Genomic DNA, 16,408 nt, shown 5'->3' with positions numbered 1-16,408 from the left:
AGACAGTGCTGCTGCCAGTCTGAGAAGACAATGCTAACTTCGATGGGCCAAAAGTCTGATTCAGTATAAGGCAACTTCATGTGTCCAAGAATTCTCAGAACATGGTACTGGCTTCCCAAGTGCATCCCTAAGACAGAAGGCTGGATCTGGCAAAGATTTATCTATCAGTGGCTACTACCCATGATGACTAAAGAGAATCTTCCCATTCAGAGGTGAATCCCAGAGCCAAAAAGCAATGTCAAGGGGAAGTCATAGCCACTCTGCCCTGTTCTTGGCCATCCAGAGGAACTGGTTGGCCACTGTATGAGACAGGATGCTGGACTAGATGGACCACTGGTCTGACCCAGCAGGGCTCTTCCGATGTTCTTATGAAGGCCTTGGCCTCTCTGCCCTGTTGTTGGCCCTCCAGAGGAACTGATTGGCCACTGTGTGAGTCAGGATGCTGGACTAGATAGACTTCTGGTCTGATCCTGCAGGGCTCTTCTAATGTTCCTGTGCTCTTGTTCTGCTAGCAGTGACGTCTTTCTTTGGCACAAGGGCATTCCATTTCACCCTGCTGCATCAAAGGAAGACTCTTTCGAGTTATGGGAAAGCAGGGGTGGAATTCTAGCAGGAGCTCCTTTCATATCGGACCACACACCCCTGATGTAGCCAGTCCTCCAAGAGCTTACAGTTTGGTGTAGTGGTTAAGTGTGCAGACTCTTATCTGGGAGAACGGGGTTTGATTCCCCACTCCTCCACTTGCAGCTGCTGGAATGGTCTTGGGTTAGCCACAGCTCTGGCAGAGGTTGTCCTTGAAAGGGCAGCTGCTGGGAGAGCCCTCTCCAGCCCCACCCGCCTCACAGGGTGTCTGTTGTGGGGGAGGAAGGAGTGGAGGGCTGGATATAAATCCAATATCTTCTTCTTCTTGTTATAACTCACACACTGCCAGCTTCAGTCCTCACTAGAGTTGCCAGGTCCTGTCTTTTTTCCTGGGGGGTTGAAGAGGGATCTTTGGGCCGTATTGGGCTCTTTTGTCAGACGTGCAAAGCGCATGCAACATAATGATGTCACCCATAAGTGATGTCATTATGCCAATGATGTTGTGTAGTGGTGCTGTAGTTTTGGTGCAAAACTCTATAGTTTGCGCCAAAGTTAATCATAGAGTTTTGTCCAAAAACTAGAGCGCCACTGTGCGACCCAGGCAATGCAATGATGTCACATCTGGGTGACGTCATCAAGTTGCATTCCGGGTGCTGGGCGGGGTTCCCCCCCACAGGCCAGCAGTGGGAAGGAGCCCTTAAAAGCAGGGGAAGCCTCACCTAGACCAGGGAGTTGGCACTTGATTTAGGTTGCTAGCAGCTTTGGTTGCCTCCCGCTTCAATGCCGTTTTTTTAATTGGCCTCCTTCCTAGAAGCGGTGAGGTCACCACTTAGCTAATCAGATTGGGCTGGGTGACAAAATCGCCAAGGGCAAAGGAAGCGGACGGACAATGTCCTCACTTTTAAATCAGTTCGTTTCCCCCCCCCCTCTAATCACCTCCTCCTCTAGCCAACTCTGATTGGCTACGTCCGGGGGTCATTAGCACAACTCATTTGCATATGCCCCACCCCCTGGCATCACCGGAAGGTGTACTAAATTATATCTGCTCAGCAGCTACCTTAAAATGCTTCTTGAATAGAATTATCGTCATAAAACCTTGCTCCCATCATACTTTTAAAATTGCTTTCTCCTAAGGGGCCACAGCGGTATGAGGAAGATTTCTATCTGTCTGCTTTATATGTTTTGGTTATTTTCCCATTTTTTGTGTGTGTGTGGGGGGGAATATTAGAAAGTTTGTCAGATCTTCAGTTCAGCAAAATTCTCACAGGGTTCAGCAGAATTTTCCCAGGGGGTTTGAACAATGGAGCTCAGAAGCAAGGGGGGGGGTAAGAAAGAAAAGCACAATAAAATGTAGAGCAGGGGTGTCAAACTCATTTGTTATGAGGGCCGGATCTGATATAAATGAGACCTTGTTGGGTCAGGCCGGGCCGCGCGTGTACCTATTTAAGATTAGGTAGCAGAGATATAAACTTTATAAAGGGCACAAACACAAAGATTTTTTCAAAAAAAAATAAAAATAAAACATGCTTAAAACATTAGCACTCATTGATCTTAAAGGTGCTTTCTTTGTCTTTTTCCCATGGGATCCAGGGAAATGGGCAAAGGAAGCTCTGGCTCTTTGCTTTCTTCCCCAGAGGACCTGGAGGAAGAGGAGTCTCAGCCAATAGAAGGAAGAGAGGCTCGGCTCAGTAGCTCTGCTGTGTGATGGAGAGAGCCTGGCAAAGCAAGCTCTGCCCCCCCCTCCCTCCACTGTAGCTCCCATGCAACTGAGCAAGCCTGTCAAAGCAAGAGAGCCTAGCAAAGCAAGCCTAGCAAAGCAAGCCTGTCAAAGCAAGAGAGCCTAGCAAAGCAAGCTCTGCCCCCCTCCCTCCACTGTAGCTCCCATGCAACTGAGCAAGCCTGTCAAAGCAAGCTGTGATGGAGAAGGAAGCAAGAGAGAGGGAGAAGGAAGCAGATGACAGCCAGTTGCTCAGTGGCCTGATAGGAGCCCTCTGGGGGTCTGATTCAGCCCCTGGGCCGCATGTTTGACACCCCTGATTTAGAGGTTCCAGAGCTCTGCTCCTGTGAGCTCCTGCCTAAATGAGGCCTGGCTACATACCAGTTTCTAGATGGGGTAGCCATTTTCTTTTGCAAAGCCTGGGCACCAAATCAGAAACCAGTACTGCTTACAAACAACATTAAACTTATGTTGGGAAAAGATTGTGGGCGTTGGTGGGTCCATAGCCCTATCCTCCCCTCATGCAGAAGACTGAACTCAACATAATAATAATTCTGTCTCAGATCTGCGAGAAGTCGTAGCACTGTAGCCTACACCACTACCTCAAAGGCCTGATTTAAAAATTACCCTGGAAAATCAAAGCACTCATCCATAGGGATCAGGGATGCAATTCTAGGAGGAGCTCTTTTGCATATTAGGCCACACCCCCTGATGTAGCCAATCCTCCAAGAGCTTACAAAAAAGAGCCTTGTAAGCTCTTGGAGGATTGGCTACATCAAGGGGTGTGTGGCCTAATATACAAAGGAGCTCCTGCTAGAATTCCACCCCTGGTGGAATTCCCTTCCCGGTAGGTTGGCAGGTCTTACTGTTACTCCAGCAGGGGGATTTTGGGGGCAGTCCAGGAGGGGGTGGTCACGTCACCTGGAAGTTGCATCATCGTACTGGTGATGTCGGGGGCAATGCTCTAGTTCAGGGGTGGCCAACGGTAGCTCTCCAGATGTTTTTTGCCTACAACTCCCATCAGCCCCAGCCAGCATGGTCAGTGGCTGGGGCTGATGGGAGTTGTAGGCAAAAAACATCTGGAGAGCTACCGTTGGCCACCCCTGCTCTAGTTTTTGGGCAAAACTCTATGGTACATTTGGCATCGAACCAAGTTGTGCCCAAAAACTAGAGCAGTGGTGACCAAACCGTGGCTCGGGAGCCACATGTGGCTCTTTCACACATATTGTGCAGCTCTTGAAGCCACCACCATCCTGTTGGCCCACTTAGAGAAGGCCTTTCTGTCTTTAAATCACTTCCCCAAGCCAAGCCATCCAACAGCTTGGAGAATGCATTAAAAAGTTAAAGTTGCATTCTTTCTAACTCTCCTTCCCTCTCCCATCTATTTGTTTTCCTTCCTTCCTTCCTTCCTTCCTTCCTTCCTTCCTTCCTTCCTTCCTTCCTTCCTTCCTTCCTTCCTTCCTTCCTTCCTTCCTTCCTTCCCCTCCCTCCCCCTCTCCCTCCCTTCTTTCCTTCCTTCCCCTCCCTCCCTCCCTTCCTTCCTTCCTTCCTTCCTTCCTTCCTTCCTTCCTTCCTTCCTTCCTTCCTTCCCCTCCCTCCCTCCCTCCCTTCCTTCCTTCCTTCCTTCCTTCCTTCCTTCCTTCCTTCCTTCCTTCCTTCCTTCCTTCCTTCCTTCCTTCCTTCCCCTCCCTCCCTCCCTCAAACATCTGATGTTAATGTCTTGCAGTTCTCAAAGATCTGACGTTCATTCTATGTGGCTCTTGCATTAAGCAAGTTTGGCCACTCCTGAACTAGAGCATTGCCGTCATGATGATGTCACTTCGGGGTGATGTCATTGCAAAGGGGGAAATTGTGCATTGATGTCCCTGTTTGGGGGCAAGGTTTCCCCCACTAGCCAGCTGGCTGGTGGTGCTTTGAATCCACGAAAACCAGGGGTTTCCCCACCAGGACTGGGGGAATGTGGCAACCCTACTTCCAGGTGACCATCTAGGAATCTTCCAAATCTCTGTTAACATAGATTTAGAGGGATTCCTAGAGTGTTTTTGTTGTTTCTGAATTTTGATGCAGTTGCCCCACACGCTGTCTCCCACTGCAGTGATCCGCATTGGCGGACAAGTGAGTGGATTAGTGGGCACAGGGGTGGAATTCTAGCAGGAGCTCCTTTGAATATTAGGCCACACACCCCTGATGTAGCCAATCCTTCAAGAGCTTACAAAAAAGAGCCTTGTAAGCTCTTGGAAAGAGCCCCGTGGCGCAGAGTGTTAAAGCTGCAGTACTGCATTCCGAAGCTCTGCTAACGACCTGAGAGCGATCACCTGCAGTAGCCAGTTTTCAGGCAGCAGGCTCGAGGTTGACTCAGCCTTCCATCCTTCCGAGGTCGGTAAAAGGAGTACCCAGCTTGCTGGGGGGGGGGGGGAAGTGTAGATGACTGGGGAAGGCAATGGCAAACCATCCCATAAAAAGTCTGCCGTGAAAACATTGTGAAAGCAACGTCACCCCGGAGTCGGAAATGACTGGTGCTTGCACAGGGGACCTTTCCTTTCCTTTCAAGCTCTTGGAGGATCGGTTACATCAGGGGTGTGTGGCCTAATATGCAAAGGAGCTCCTGCTAGAATTCCACCCCTGAGTGGGCAAATGCCTATTGGAAGTGGGCAGATGGAAACTCTACTTAACCATCGAACTTTGCACTGGCACGGTGTCATGTTTAAAGTGGGCTGCTACCCTTGCAAAGCGGCTCCATGCCAGAGGCTGGGTTGAGTATTGCACTGGCTGGCTAATTAAGCTGGCGTTGCTTCTTTGCATCGGGAGCAGTTCAATTTAAATGGAGGCCCTTTGCGAGCGCCAAGTCCCGCAGGGAAGCACTTTTCGCCTTGCCAGCATCGTGTTGAAATCGGGCCGCTGTCTCCGTGCCAGCGATTCTGGAGGTGATCTCAGAGCAAGCGTTTCGATCCCTTCCGTTTTGAAGAGTGACGAGCAAATGTTCCCTGGTTTGTTTCTTTTTTAAAATATTCATGGATATTGTTGATAGAATTTTCAGTGGCTTGCTTTTGTTACTTGTTCGTATCGTGTATGCATACTATACTGACTCTGGACACAATTTAGGTCGTGGTTATGCATAGACCACAAGGCATTTATATCTGTTATATATTATATATACTACTGATCAGGGCTTTTTTTGAGCAGAAACGCACAGGAACGCAGTTCCGGCCGGCTTGGTGTCAGGGGGTGTGGCTCAATATGCAAATGAGTTCCTGCGGGGCTTTTTCTACAAAAAAATCCCTGAGTGAAACAAGGGTGATGTCAGGGGGTGTGACTTAATATGCAAATGAGTTCCTGCTGGGCTTTTCCTACAAAAAAAGCCCTGCTACTGATATAGTGATGCACAAATAGCAATAAGAAGACATGCATTTTACTTTAGAGAGCCAGTTCGGTGTGGTGGTTAAAAGCAGCAGTCTCTAATCTGGAGAGCCAAGTTTGTTTTCTCCCCCCCCCCCCCCTTTCTTCACATGCAGCCAGCTTGGGTCACTCACAGTTCTCTCAGAGTTCTCTCAGCCCAACCTGCCTCCCAGGGTGTCTGTTGTGGGGAGAGCAAGAGAAGACTGTAAGCCATTCTGAGATGCCGGTTGAAAGGCAGAGTATAAACGCCAACTCTTCTTCTTAAAAATCCAATGTTATAGAACTAAGGATGCCACAGAAATAAAGAACAACCCGTTCGAATCACTCGAGGGAAAGCAAAATGGGGATTTTCAAATTAAAAACAGCGGGGATGCAATGTTCAGAATCATCCCAGGCAATGCCCCCTCTAACCTGTGGAGTCTTGTGAGCAAAAATTCTACTTTGTGAGCTACTGGCTTTAAGGTTGTGAGCTCCTGAGTAAATTAGTATGCTCTGGGGCCGTTTTTCCTGAGCTAAGACAAAAATCTGTGAGCTGGAGACTAAAAAAACTCTGAGCTAGCTCACACTAACTCAGCTTAGAGGGAACATTGATCCCGGGGTGTTGAGTCCTTCTGACTTCAGGATCCAAGCTTCTTCATCTGGGACAGTTCCAGGGGTGGAATTCTAGCAGGAGCTCCTTTGCATATTAGGCCACTCACCCCCTGATGTAGCCAATCCTCCAAAAGCTTACAAAAAAGGGCCTTGTAAGCTCTTGGAGGATTGGCTACATCATGGGGGTGTGGCCTAATATGCAAAGGAGCTCCTGCTAGAATTCCACCCCTGCTCCTTTCTATCTCAGCGTTGCTCCAGTTTCTGGAAAGGCAATGTTGGCGTCCAGCCTGGGATCTTGAGTCAGCATCTTCAGGCAGCTGCTGTGGGCTCATGCCCCTCGAGAATGGAACAGCAACCCTTGGTTTTACTACTGCCTGTCTAGGAGCAACTGCCACATGCCCCATTTTCTTGGACCATGGTGAGGAATGGCCTTTTTACTGGGGTTTTGCCCCCTCTTTATTATCATGCTGGGGGAAAGAACAGACACTAGAACACAGCCATTCCTCCTCCCTGTCCACCTGCAGTGCTTCCTCCCTGTTTACCTGCAACTCCTCCCTGTTTACCTGCAACTCCTCCCTGTCTACCGGCAAGTCTTCCTCCCTGTCCAACATAGATGGGCACCAGTTCCTGTACCAAATTTTTGCTCGCTGTTTTCTACTTCTGGAAGCAGCAGCAGCTGCTGGCTGCCCACTGGCTCAGATAGGGGTGGAGGAGTGAGAACAAGGAAGAACAACTGATGGCACTGATTTTTCCTTGTGACTTTGGGGGTTAAAGAGGAAGGACTGCCTGTCTATTCCATTTGAGCCCACCCATCTTTCAAAGAGCATGAGGGCATCTGTGGTTCTCCTTTCTCCCAGTTTAATCTCTAGAACAATTCTATGAGGTCGATCAGGCTGAGAAAACCATCCAGTATGCTTCCAGACGGAGCTGAGATTGGAATCTAAGGTTCCCCAGTCATAGCCCAGCACACTAACCACTGTAACGCATTGGCTTACTAAAAAGGCAAGTTAGCAGGTGTCTGTTATCCCCATTATCTTGTGCCATTATTACAGTTTGGCACTCTTTTGTTTTGCTGTCAAGTCACAACTGATTTATGGCAACCGCTCATGGGGTTTTCAAGGCAAGAGATGTTCAAAGGTGGTTTGCCATTGCCTACGTCTGTGTAGCAACCCTGGATTTCCTTGGTGGTCTCTCATTCAAGGACTAATCAGGGCTGACCCTGCTTAGCTTCTGAGATGAGATTGGACTAGTCTGGTCCATTCAGGTCATGGTGAAATGAATTGAGGTGGTTTGCCATTGCCCACCTCTGTGTAGCAAACCTGGACTTCCTTGGTGGTCTCCATCCAAGGACTAACCAGGAGCAACCCTGCTTAGCTTCTGAGATCTGATGAGATAGGACTAGTCTGGTCCATTCAGGTCAGGGTGAAATGAATTGAGGTGGTTTGCCATTGCCCACCTCTGCATAGCAAACCTGGACTTCCTTGGTGGTCTCCATCCAAGGACTAACCAGGAGCAACTCTGCTTAGCTTCTGAGATCTGATGAGATAGGACTAATCTGGTCCATTCAGGTCAGGGTGAAATGAATTGAGGTGGTTTGCCATTGCCCGCCTCTGCGTAGCAAACCTGGACTTCCTTGGTGGTCTCCATCCAAGGACTAACCAGGAGCAACCCTGCTTAGCTTCTGAGATCTGATGAGATAGGACTAGTCTGGTCCATTCAGGTCAGGGTGAAATGAATTGAGGTGGTTTGCCATTGCCCGCCTCTGCGTAGCAAACCTGGACTTCCTTGGTGGTCTCCATCCAAGGACTAACCAGGAGCAACCCTACTTAGCTTCTGAGATCTGATGAGATAGGACTAGTCTGGTCCATTCAGGTCAGGGTGAAATGAATTGAGGTGGTTTTCCATTGCCCACCTCTGCGTAGCAAACCTGGACCGCCTTGATGGTCTCCATCCAAGGACTAACCAGGAGCAACTCTGCTTAGCTTCTGAGATCTGATGAGATAGGACTAGTCTGGTCCATTCAGGTCAGGGTGAAATGAATTGAGGTGGTTTGCCATTGCCTGCCTCTGCATAGCAAGCCTGGACTTCCTTGGTGGTCTCCACCGAAGAAGAAGAAGATATTGGATTTATATCCCACCCTCCACTCCGAAGAGTCTCAGAGCGGCTCACAATCTCCTTTTCCTTCCTCCCCCACAACAGATACCCTGTGAGGTGGGTGGGGCTGGAGAGGGCTCTCACAGCAGCTGCCCTAACCAGGAGTAGTCTGGTCCATTCAGGTCAGGGTGAAATGAATTGAGGTGGTTTGCCATTGCCTGCCACTGCATAGCAACCCTGGACTTCCTTGGTGGTCTCCCATCCATGGACTAATCAGGACCAACCCTGCTTAGCTTCTGAGATCTGATGAGATCAGACTTGTCTGGGCCATTCAGGTCAGGGCTTGTTTCTATATGATCTCTCACAATCAGAAAAGCTAACTCCTGGGGACTTGCAAAGATGGTCTATGGACTGAAAATTAACCCTTCCCCCCCCCAGGCACGAGTGATCTTTGTGTTTGCTCTTCCTTTTCTCAGACCTCCCGTCAGTGCTGGAAAGTCAAGCTCATTTTGATTTGCCGCCCTTCTCTGGATGTCGCACTGTGCTTGCTGGCCTGGCAAAATGCAGAAGTTAATTTGCCCATCTCCCCAAGCGCAGTTCATGCCCCAGTTAGGCAGGGAGGAGGGAAACTGAACACTGGAGGTCTCGGCTGCCTGCGGATGCAATTCGACTCCAGCAAAATGCCTGTGGATTGTGAAGGAATGGGTTTCGGTCATTTGTACAGTTGCAAGCAGCACACTTGTCACCAGCTTTAACTATGTTAACCCTGCCTGGCAGGTCAAAATTGAAAAAGTCATCTTGGGGGATAATGGGAGGGAGTGGGAAAAGGAAGGTTTTGTCTGTATTGAGGCTGTGCAGCCTGCTGGGGACGACCACACCAACATCCTGAGATACACCATGACAATGTGATATAACAGGGATGGCCAAACCGTGGCTCAGAAACTACAGGTGACTCTTCCACACATATTGTGAGGCTCTTGAAGCCCGCACCACCCTGCCGGCTGGCTTGGAGAAAGCACTTGTCTCTTTAAATCACTTCTCCAAGCCACTGGCATTTAAAGTTAAGAGCATAACTTTAAATGCATTTAAAGTTAAGAGCATAAGAGAAGCCATGTTGGATCAGGCCAATGGCCCATCCAGTCCAACACTTTGTATCACACAGTGGCCAAAAATTTATATTTATATATATATATATCTCCAGTCCAACACTTTGTATCACACAGTGGCCAAAAATTTATATTTATATATATATATATATATATATATATATATATATATATATATATATATATATATATATATATAGCCACTGATGGACCTCTGCTCCATATTTTTATCTAACCCCCTCTTGAAGCTGGCTATGCTTGTAGCCGCCACCACCTCCTGTGGCAGTGAATTCCACATGTTAATCACCCTTTGGGTGAAGAAGTACCTCCTTTTATCCATTCTAACCCGACTGCTCAGCAATTTCATTGAATGCCCACGAGTTCTTGTATTGTGAGAAAGGGAGAAAAGTACTTCTTTCTCTACCTTCTCCATCCCGTGCATAATCTTGTAAACCTCTATCATGTCACCCCGCAGTCGATGTTTCTCCTAGGTAAAGAGACCCAAGCGTTTTAACCTTTCTTCATAGGGAAAGTGTTCCAAACCTGTAATCATTCTAGTTGCCCTTTTCTGCACTTTTCCAATGATATAATATCCTTTTTGAGGTGCGGTGACCAGAAATGCACACAGTATTCCAAATGAGACTGCACCATCGATTTATACAGCGGTATTATGATACTGGCTGATTTGTTTTCAATTCCCTTCCTAATAATTCCCAGCATGGCGTTGGCCTTTTTTATTGCAATCGCACATTGTCTTGACATTTTCAGTGAGTTATCTACCACGACCCCAAGATCTCTCTCTTGGTCATTCTCTGCCAGTTCACACCCAATCAACTTGTATTTTCAGCTGGGATTCTTGGCCCCAATGTGCATTACTTTGCACTTGGCCACATTGAACCTCATCTGCCACGTTGACGCCCACTCACCCAGCCTCAACAGATCCCTTTGGAGTTCCTCACAATCCTTTCTGGTTCTCACCACCCTGAACAATTTAGTGTCATCCGCAAACTTGGCCACTTCACTGCTTACTCTCAACTCCAAATCATTTATGAACAAGTTAAAGAGCATGGGACCCAGTACTGAGCCCTGTGGCACTCCACTGCTTACCGTCCTCCACTGCGAAGACTGCCCATTTATACTCACTCTCTGCTTCCTATTAATTAGCAAGTTTTTGATCCACAAGAGGACCTGTCCTTTTACTCCATGACTCTCGAGCTTACTAAGGAGCCTTTGATGAGGAACTTTATCAAAAGCTTTCTGGAAGTCAAGGTAAACAATATCTATCGGGTCTCCTTTGTCCACACGTTTGTTCACCCCCTCAAAGAAATGTAACAGGTTAGTGAGGCAAGATCTTCCCTTACAGAACCCATGCTGAGTCTTCCTCAATAACTCGTGTTCATCAATGTGCCTACTCATTCTGTCCTTGATAATGGTTTCTACCAACTTTCCCGGTATTGAAGTCAGACTGACTGGCCTGTAGTTACCCGGATCTCTTCTGGAACCCTTTTTAAAGATGTGGGTGACATTTGCTACCTTCCAGTCCTCAGGAACGGAGGCAGATGTCAATGAAAGATTACATATTTTTGTCAGAAGATCCACAAGTTCAACTTTGAGTTCTTTCAGAACTCTTGGATGTATGCCATCCGGACCTGGTGACTTATCAGTTTTTAATTCGTCCATCAGTTGTACGACCTCCTTTCTTGTCACCTCAATCTAGCTCAGGTCTTTCAACACCCCTTCCAATAGAAGTGGTTCCAAAGCAGGCAAACACTTCTCATCTTCCACAGTGAAGACGGAGGCAAAAAATTCATTTAGCTTCTCAGCCATTTCCCTATCCTCCTTCAGTAATCCTTTGACCCCTTGGGCATCCAAGGGCCCCACTGCTTCCCTGGCTGTTTTCCTGCTTCTAATATATTTGAAGAAATTTTTATTGTTGGACTTTATGTTTTTGCAATATGCTCCTCATAGTCCCTTTTTGCCTGCCTGATCACAGTCTTGCATTTGATTTGCCATTGCCTGTGTTCCCTTTTATTAATTTCACTTGGACTAGCTTTCCACCACTTAAAGGAGTCCTTCTTACCTTTTACAGCTTCCATTACTTTGTTTGTTAACCATGCAGGCCTTCTCTTATACCTGTTTGTACCTTTCCTAACTTGTGATATATATTTTTATTTGCTTCTAGGATTGTAGTTTTAAATAACCTCCAAGCTTCCCCAAGGGTTTTGACTGTATTTACTGTATTACTGTATTTACTGTATTAAAGTTGCTTTCTTTCCACTTCTCCTTCCTTCCTTCCTGGCTTGGAAGCTACATGTGACTCTTCCACAGATATTGTGTGGCTTTTGAAGCCCCCACCACCCTGCTGGCTGGCTTGGAAAAAGCACTTGTCTCTTTAAATCACTTCTTCAAGTCAGCTAGCAGCTTGGAGAATGCATTTAAAGTTGCTTTCTTTCCACTTCTTCCTTCCTTCCTGTCTTGTAACTCTGAAACATTTGATGTTCATGTCTTACAGCTCTCAAACATCTGATGTTTATTCTGTGTAGCTCTTAAATTATGAAAATTTGGCCACCACTGTGATATAAACTCCCTTGTTTTGGGAGATTTGCTGCCTTCCTCCTGTACTTTCTATGCAAATGGTGGTGCAAGGGACAAGAGCCCAAATCTTCCCTCTCTAAAGGGCATTTGAGAGACATGTGCCGGATTAAACCCTGTGGAGGCCCCTAGGCAGTCAAAATCTCAGGGGTGCCCTTGCAATTATCTCAGAATGCCTGCTCCGCTGTCTGCGGCCCCCGCTGCAGCCTCCTTCTCAAAAGCCCCTTTAAAAAAGCTGCAGGGGAGAGGCAGAGAGAGGCAAACTTGGCAATGCTGCCAGCAGCAGCCACACCAAGCAAGTCGGGCAAAGAGTGGCTCAGTTGCTGGCTGCACATGCAGACTGGAAGGGCTGCAAGCAGGAAGGAAAATGCAGGGGGGGAGTCAGCCTGGGGCCCCTAAAGGTGCGGAGACCCATAGGCCAGTGCCTACTTGGCCTAATTGTTAATCTGACCCTGGTCACATGACCCTCTGAAATCAGCTCCTTAGGTCATGATGGCTTCTAATCATGATGAATGTCTATTCCCTCCAAGTATCTGTTCCTGGAGAGCACAGGCAGGAGGATGCTGTTGCAGTTATCTTGTTTGCAGGCTTCCTAACCCTAACCCTAGAAGCAGCTGTGTGAATGGAATGCTGGACTAGGTGGGCCTTTGAGCTGGTCCAGCAGGGCTATTCTTGTGTTCTTAGTTTCTTACCCACATAGCTTTGGCATCTTGTAGTTATTACGAGCTTCAAACGAAGACCCTGTTGGAGAAGTTCCTTGCAGCTGCATTCAGATTGGCTACCTTTGCTGAGCCAGCCAATCAGGTAATATCCATTTGAATTAAGCACACTGCTTGAGAGGCTCCTTGCAGCTACACTCAGAGTGGTCACCCTTGCTGAGCCAGCCAGTTAGGTAATATCCATTTGAATGAAGCCCATTGCTTGAGAGGCTCCTTGCAGCTGCTCTCAGAGTGACCGCCCTTGCTGAGCTAGACAATCGGAATATCCATTTGCATGAAGCCCATTGCTTGAGAGGTTCCTTACAACTACACTCAGAGTGGCCGCCCTTGCTGAGCCAGCCAATTAGGTAATATCCGTTTGAATGAATCCCATTACTTGAGAGGCTCCTTGCAGCTACACTCAGAGTGGCCCCCTTGCTGAGCCAGCCAGTTAGGTAATATCCATTTGAATGAAGCCCATGCAGATAAAGGTTCCAAGCACCTGTTTTTCTGTTGGGTTGTTTATTGCTGGAGGTGTGTTTTGGGTGGAGTTTCTGTCTATATAGCTGTGGCTACCAGCATGTGTTTTCAGTTGGCTTTTCACTAATAAAAGAGCTATGCTGGAATCACTATAGTGTGCGATCCACTACTTTTCACATCTCATCCTGTTCTGTCCCAGGCAGAAAGCAAATGTCGGGATTTATAGCCCAACCTACAATTCACAGCAAGTCTTAGGACTGGGTTGTAGAATCTCAAGGCTAGTGCAAGGAATTACCCCCATCCCATTTGTAGTTTCCATTAGTATTATTTTTTTTAATGAAAAAAAGAGAGTGGGGAGAATAACCAATCCTTACACTGGTTTGACATGAAGCACACAAGTGCCTTACTCAAATGGATGTTGGATACAGCAAGCTTTCCCCCCCCCATCTTGCTCAAAGCCCCTCCATCCAAAAGCCCCCATTCCACATAGCTTTGCTTGTCACAGGCTACTAAGAATAGGGTTTGTTTTTTTCAGTGATCGAAGCAGATCCAAGACTTCCTTTTTCAACCGCAGGAACGCTGTTTGGATCCAACCCAATATGCCATAAGCATTTTACAACTGGTACTTAACGGCACCTCATAAGCACAGCGCATTTGACGGAGGAATTAAGTTTGAGGACGAATGAAAGCACATTAACATATTTCCTTGTTGTCATTTTAGGTCACGGAACGAAAGGAGTGTTTGAACTTCTGTCGGGATGGCGCCGCACCAAAGAGAGCTTGCCCTTCAAAGACAGAGTTGCAGACGCCTACTCTGATGTCATGGTTTCCTACACAATGACGAGCTCTCTGTACTTCATCGCCTTTGGCATGGGTGCCAGTCCTTTCACCAATATCGAAGCCGTCAAAATCTTCTGCCAGAACATGTGCGTCTCCATCCTGCTGAACTACTTCTATATCTTTTCCTTCTTTGGCTCGTGCCTGGTCTTTGCCGGGCAGTTGGAGCAGAACCGGTACCACAGCATCTTCTGCTGTAAGATCCCCTCGGCAGAATATTTGGAGAGGAAGCCCGTTTGGTTCCAGACCATGATGAGCGATGGTCACCAGCACACTTCTCATCATGAGACCGACCCTTACCAGAACCATTTTATCCAACACTTCCTAAGGGAACACTACAACGAGTGGATTACTAACATCTACGTCAAACCATTTGTGGTGATTCTGTATCTCATCTATGCCTCTTTCTCGTTCATGGGCTGCTTGCAGATCAGCGACGGGGCCAACATTATCAACCTCCTCTCCAGCGATTCACCGAGCGTGTCCTACGCGGTCATCCAGCAGAAGTACTTCAGTAACTACAGCCCAGTGATTGGCTTTTACATCTACGAGCCCCTGGAATACTGGAACAGCACGGTGCAAGAAGACCTAAAGAAACTCAGCGAAGGCTTCAACACGTTGTCCTGGCTTCAACAATATTACCAGTATCTGAGAGCCGGGAACATCAGTGCTACCAACAAGACTGAGTTCCTCAGTATCCTCCAAAACTCCTTTTTGAGGAAGCCGGAATTCCAGCACTTCAAGAGTGACATCATTTTCTCCAAGGCCGGTGACGAGAACAGCATCATTGCTTCCCGCATGTATCTCGTGGCTAGGACTAGTGAAAAAACCCAGAGGGACGTGATAGAGTTGTTGGAAAAGCTGAGGCCTCTGTCTCTGAAGCAGAGCATCAAGTTCATCGTCTTCAATCCAACCTTTGTTTTCATGGACCAATATAGCCTATCAGTGACGATGCCCGTCTTGATTTCAGGTTTTGGCATCTTGCTGGTGCTACTGCTGACTTTCTTCCTGGTTATCCACCCTCTAGGGAACTTCTGGTTGATTCTCACGGTCACCTCCATTGAGTTGGGTGTTCTGGGGCTGATGACTTTATGGAATGTCGACATGGATTGCATTTCTATCTTGTGCCTTATTTACACTTTGAATTTCTCCATAGATCACTGTGCGCCCCTGCTTTACACATTCGTACTGGCGACGGAGCACACCCGAACTCAGTGCATCAAAAGTGCGCTGCAAGAACACGGGACGGCCATTTTGCAGAACGTGACTTCTTTTCTTATCGGGTTGGTCCCCCTCCTTTTCGTGCCTTCGAACTTGACCTTCACACTGTTCAAATGCTTGCTGCTCACTGGCAGTTGCACACTCCTGCACTGTTTTGTTATTTTGCCCGTCTTCCTAACATTTTTCCCACCCTCCAAAAAGCACCACAAGAAAAAGAAACGGGCCAAACGGAAGGAGAGGGAAGAGATTGAGTGCATAGAAATCCAAGAAAATCCTGATCATGTGACTGCAGTCTGAAGGGTCACACAAACATGCGTATATTTTTTTAACACACACACACGCGCAAAATGTTGCACTGAACTGCAGGGAACGTAGAGGAAAGATCTCTGCTGCTTGCGCTGGCCGTGCAGAACGAGGCAAAGGACACTCCGGACAGGGGGCATTTTTTTTCTGAACACAGAGGTGAAAGTGTTTTCTAAAAATAATCATCAAAAGAGAGAGAGAAAGAATATGGAGAGGGAGAACCTCCCAGGTGGTTGTCTTTTAATCCTGTAACTTCATCAACAAAAGTTAATTGGGCGGTTCAGCATTTCGAATTGGCCATGTTGCCATGTACGAGATTGAGAAGGAGACAAACAAAAGAGTCTCGAGTTAAGTGGCACAACCAGTCACTACTAAGGAAGTCAGGAAAAAAAGGCGGCTGGGGGGGGGGGAGCCATGGTCCATAATGGGATCATGTTGTTTTCCGGGGTCTTTATAAAAACAAGGTGGTCAAAGTAAAACCTATGCAGTTGGGGAAGCAGATATCCAATCCATCTAAACCAAAGTTCTCCCCTCCTATGATGCACCACATCTATTGATATGCCACAGCCAGAAATGGTGACATTTGTTCAGAGAGTAAATTGTTGCTGAACCATGAAATGTAGGTATGAATGTATTGCCTGGCCAAATCTGAAGCTTCCTTCTCGTCCAAAGAGACTCCTTGGGGATTCTTCCATCAGAGACTCTGGGGAAGGCTTCATACTTGGCCAAACGGAGTGGGAAGATATAAGCCGGTATAGATTGAATGGGAATTTATTAGAAGTCTTTTCCTT

The 16,408-nt window shown here is 47.4% G+C and overlaps 1 protein-coding gene across 1 annotated transcript in view; it reads left to right on the top strand.

Annotated features, from left to right (window-relative positions):
• PTCHD4 (patched domain containing 4) overlaps positions 1–15,781 on the top strand; it is a 110,533-nt gene extending 94,752 nt beyond the window's left edge. Inside the window, exon 3 of the mRNA XM_060231353.1 lies at positions 13,978–15,781. Coding sequence (XP_060087336.1) covers positions 13,978–15,611 — 1,634 coding nt within the window. The 3' untranslated portion in view covers positions 15,612–15,781. The remainder of the gene's footprint in view (positions 1–13,977) is intronic.
• The last annotated feature ends 627 nt before the right edge of the window (positions 15,782–16,408 follow it).

This window comes from Heteronotia binoei, chromosome 1 (assembly GCF_032191835.1).
Source record: "Heteronotia binoei isolate CCM8104 ecotype False Entrance Well chromosome 1, APGP_CSIRO_Hbin_v1, whole genome shotgun sequence".
Taxonomy (NCBI): Eukaryota; Metazoa; Chordata; class Lepidosauria; order Squamata; family Gekkonidae; genus Heteronotia; species Heteronotia binoei.
The sequence above is the reverse complement of the archived record's forward strand: the minus strand, read 5'-3'. Positions and strand labels throughout refer to the sequence as shown.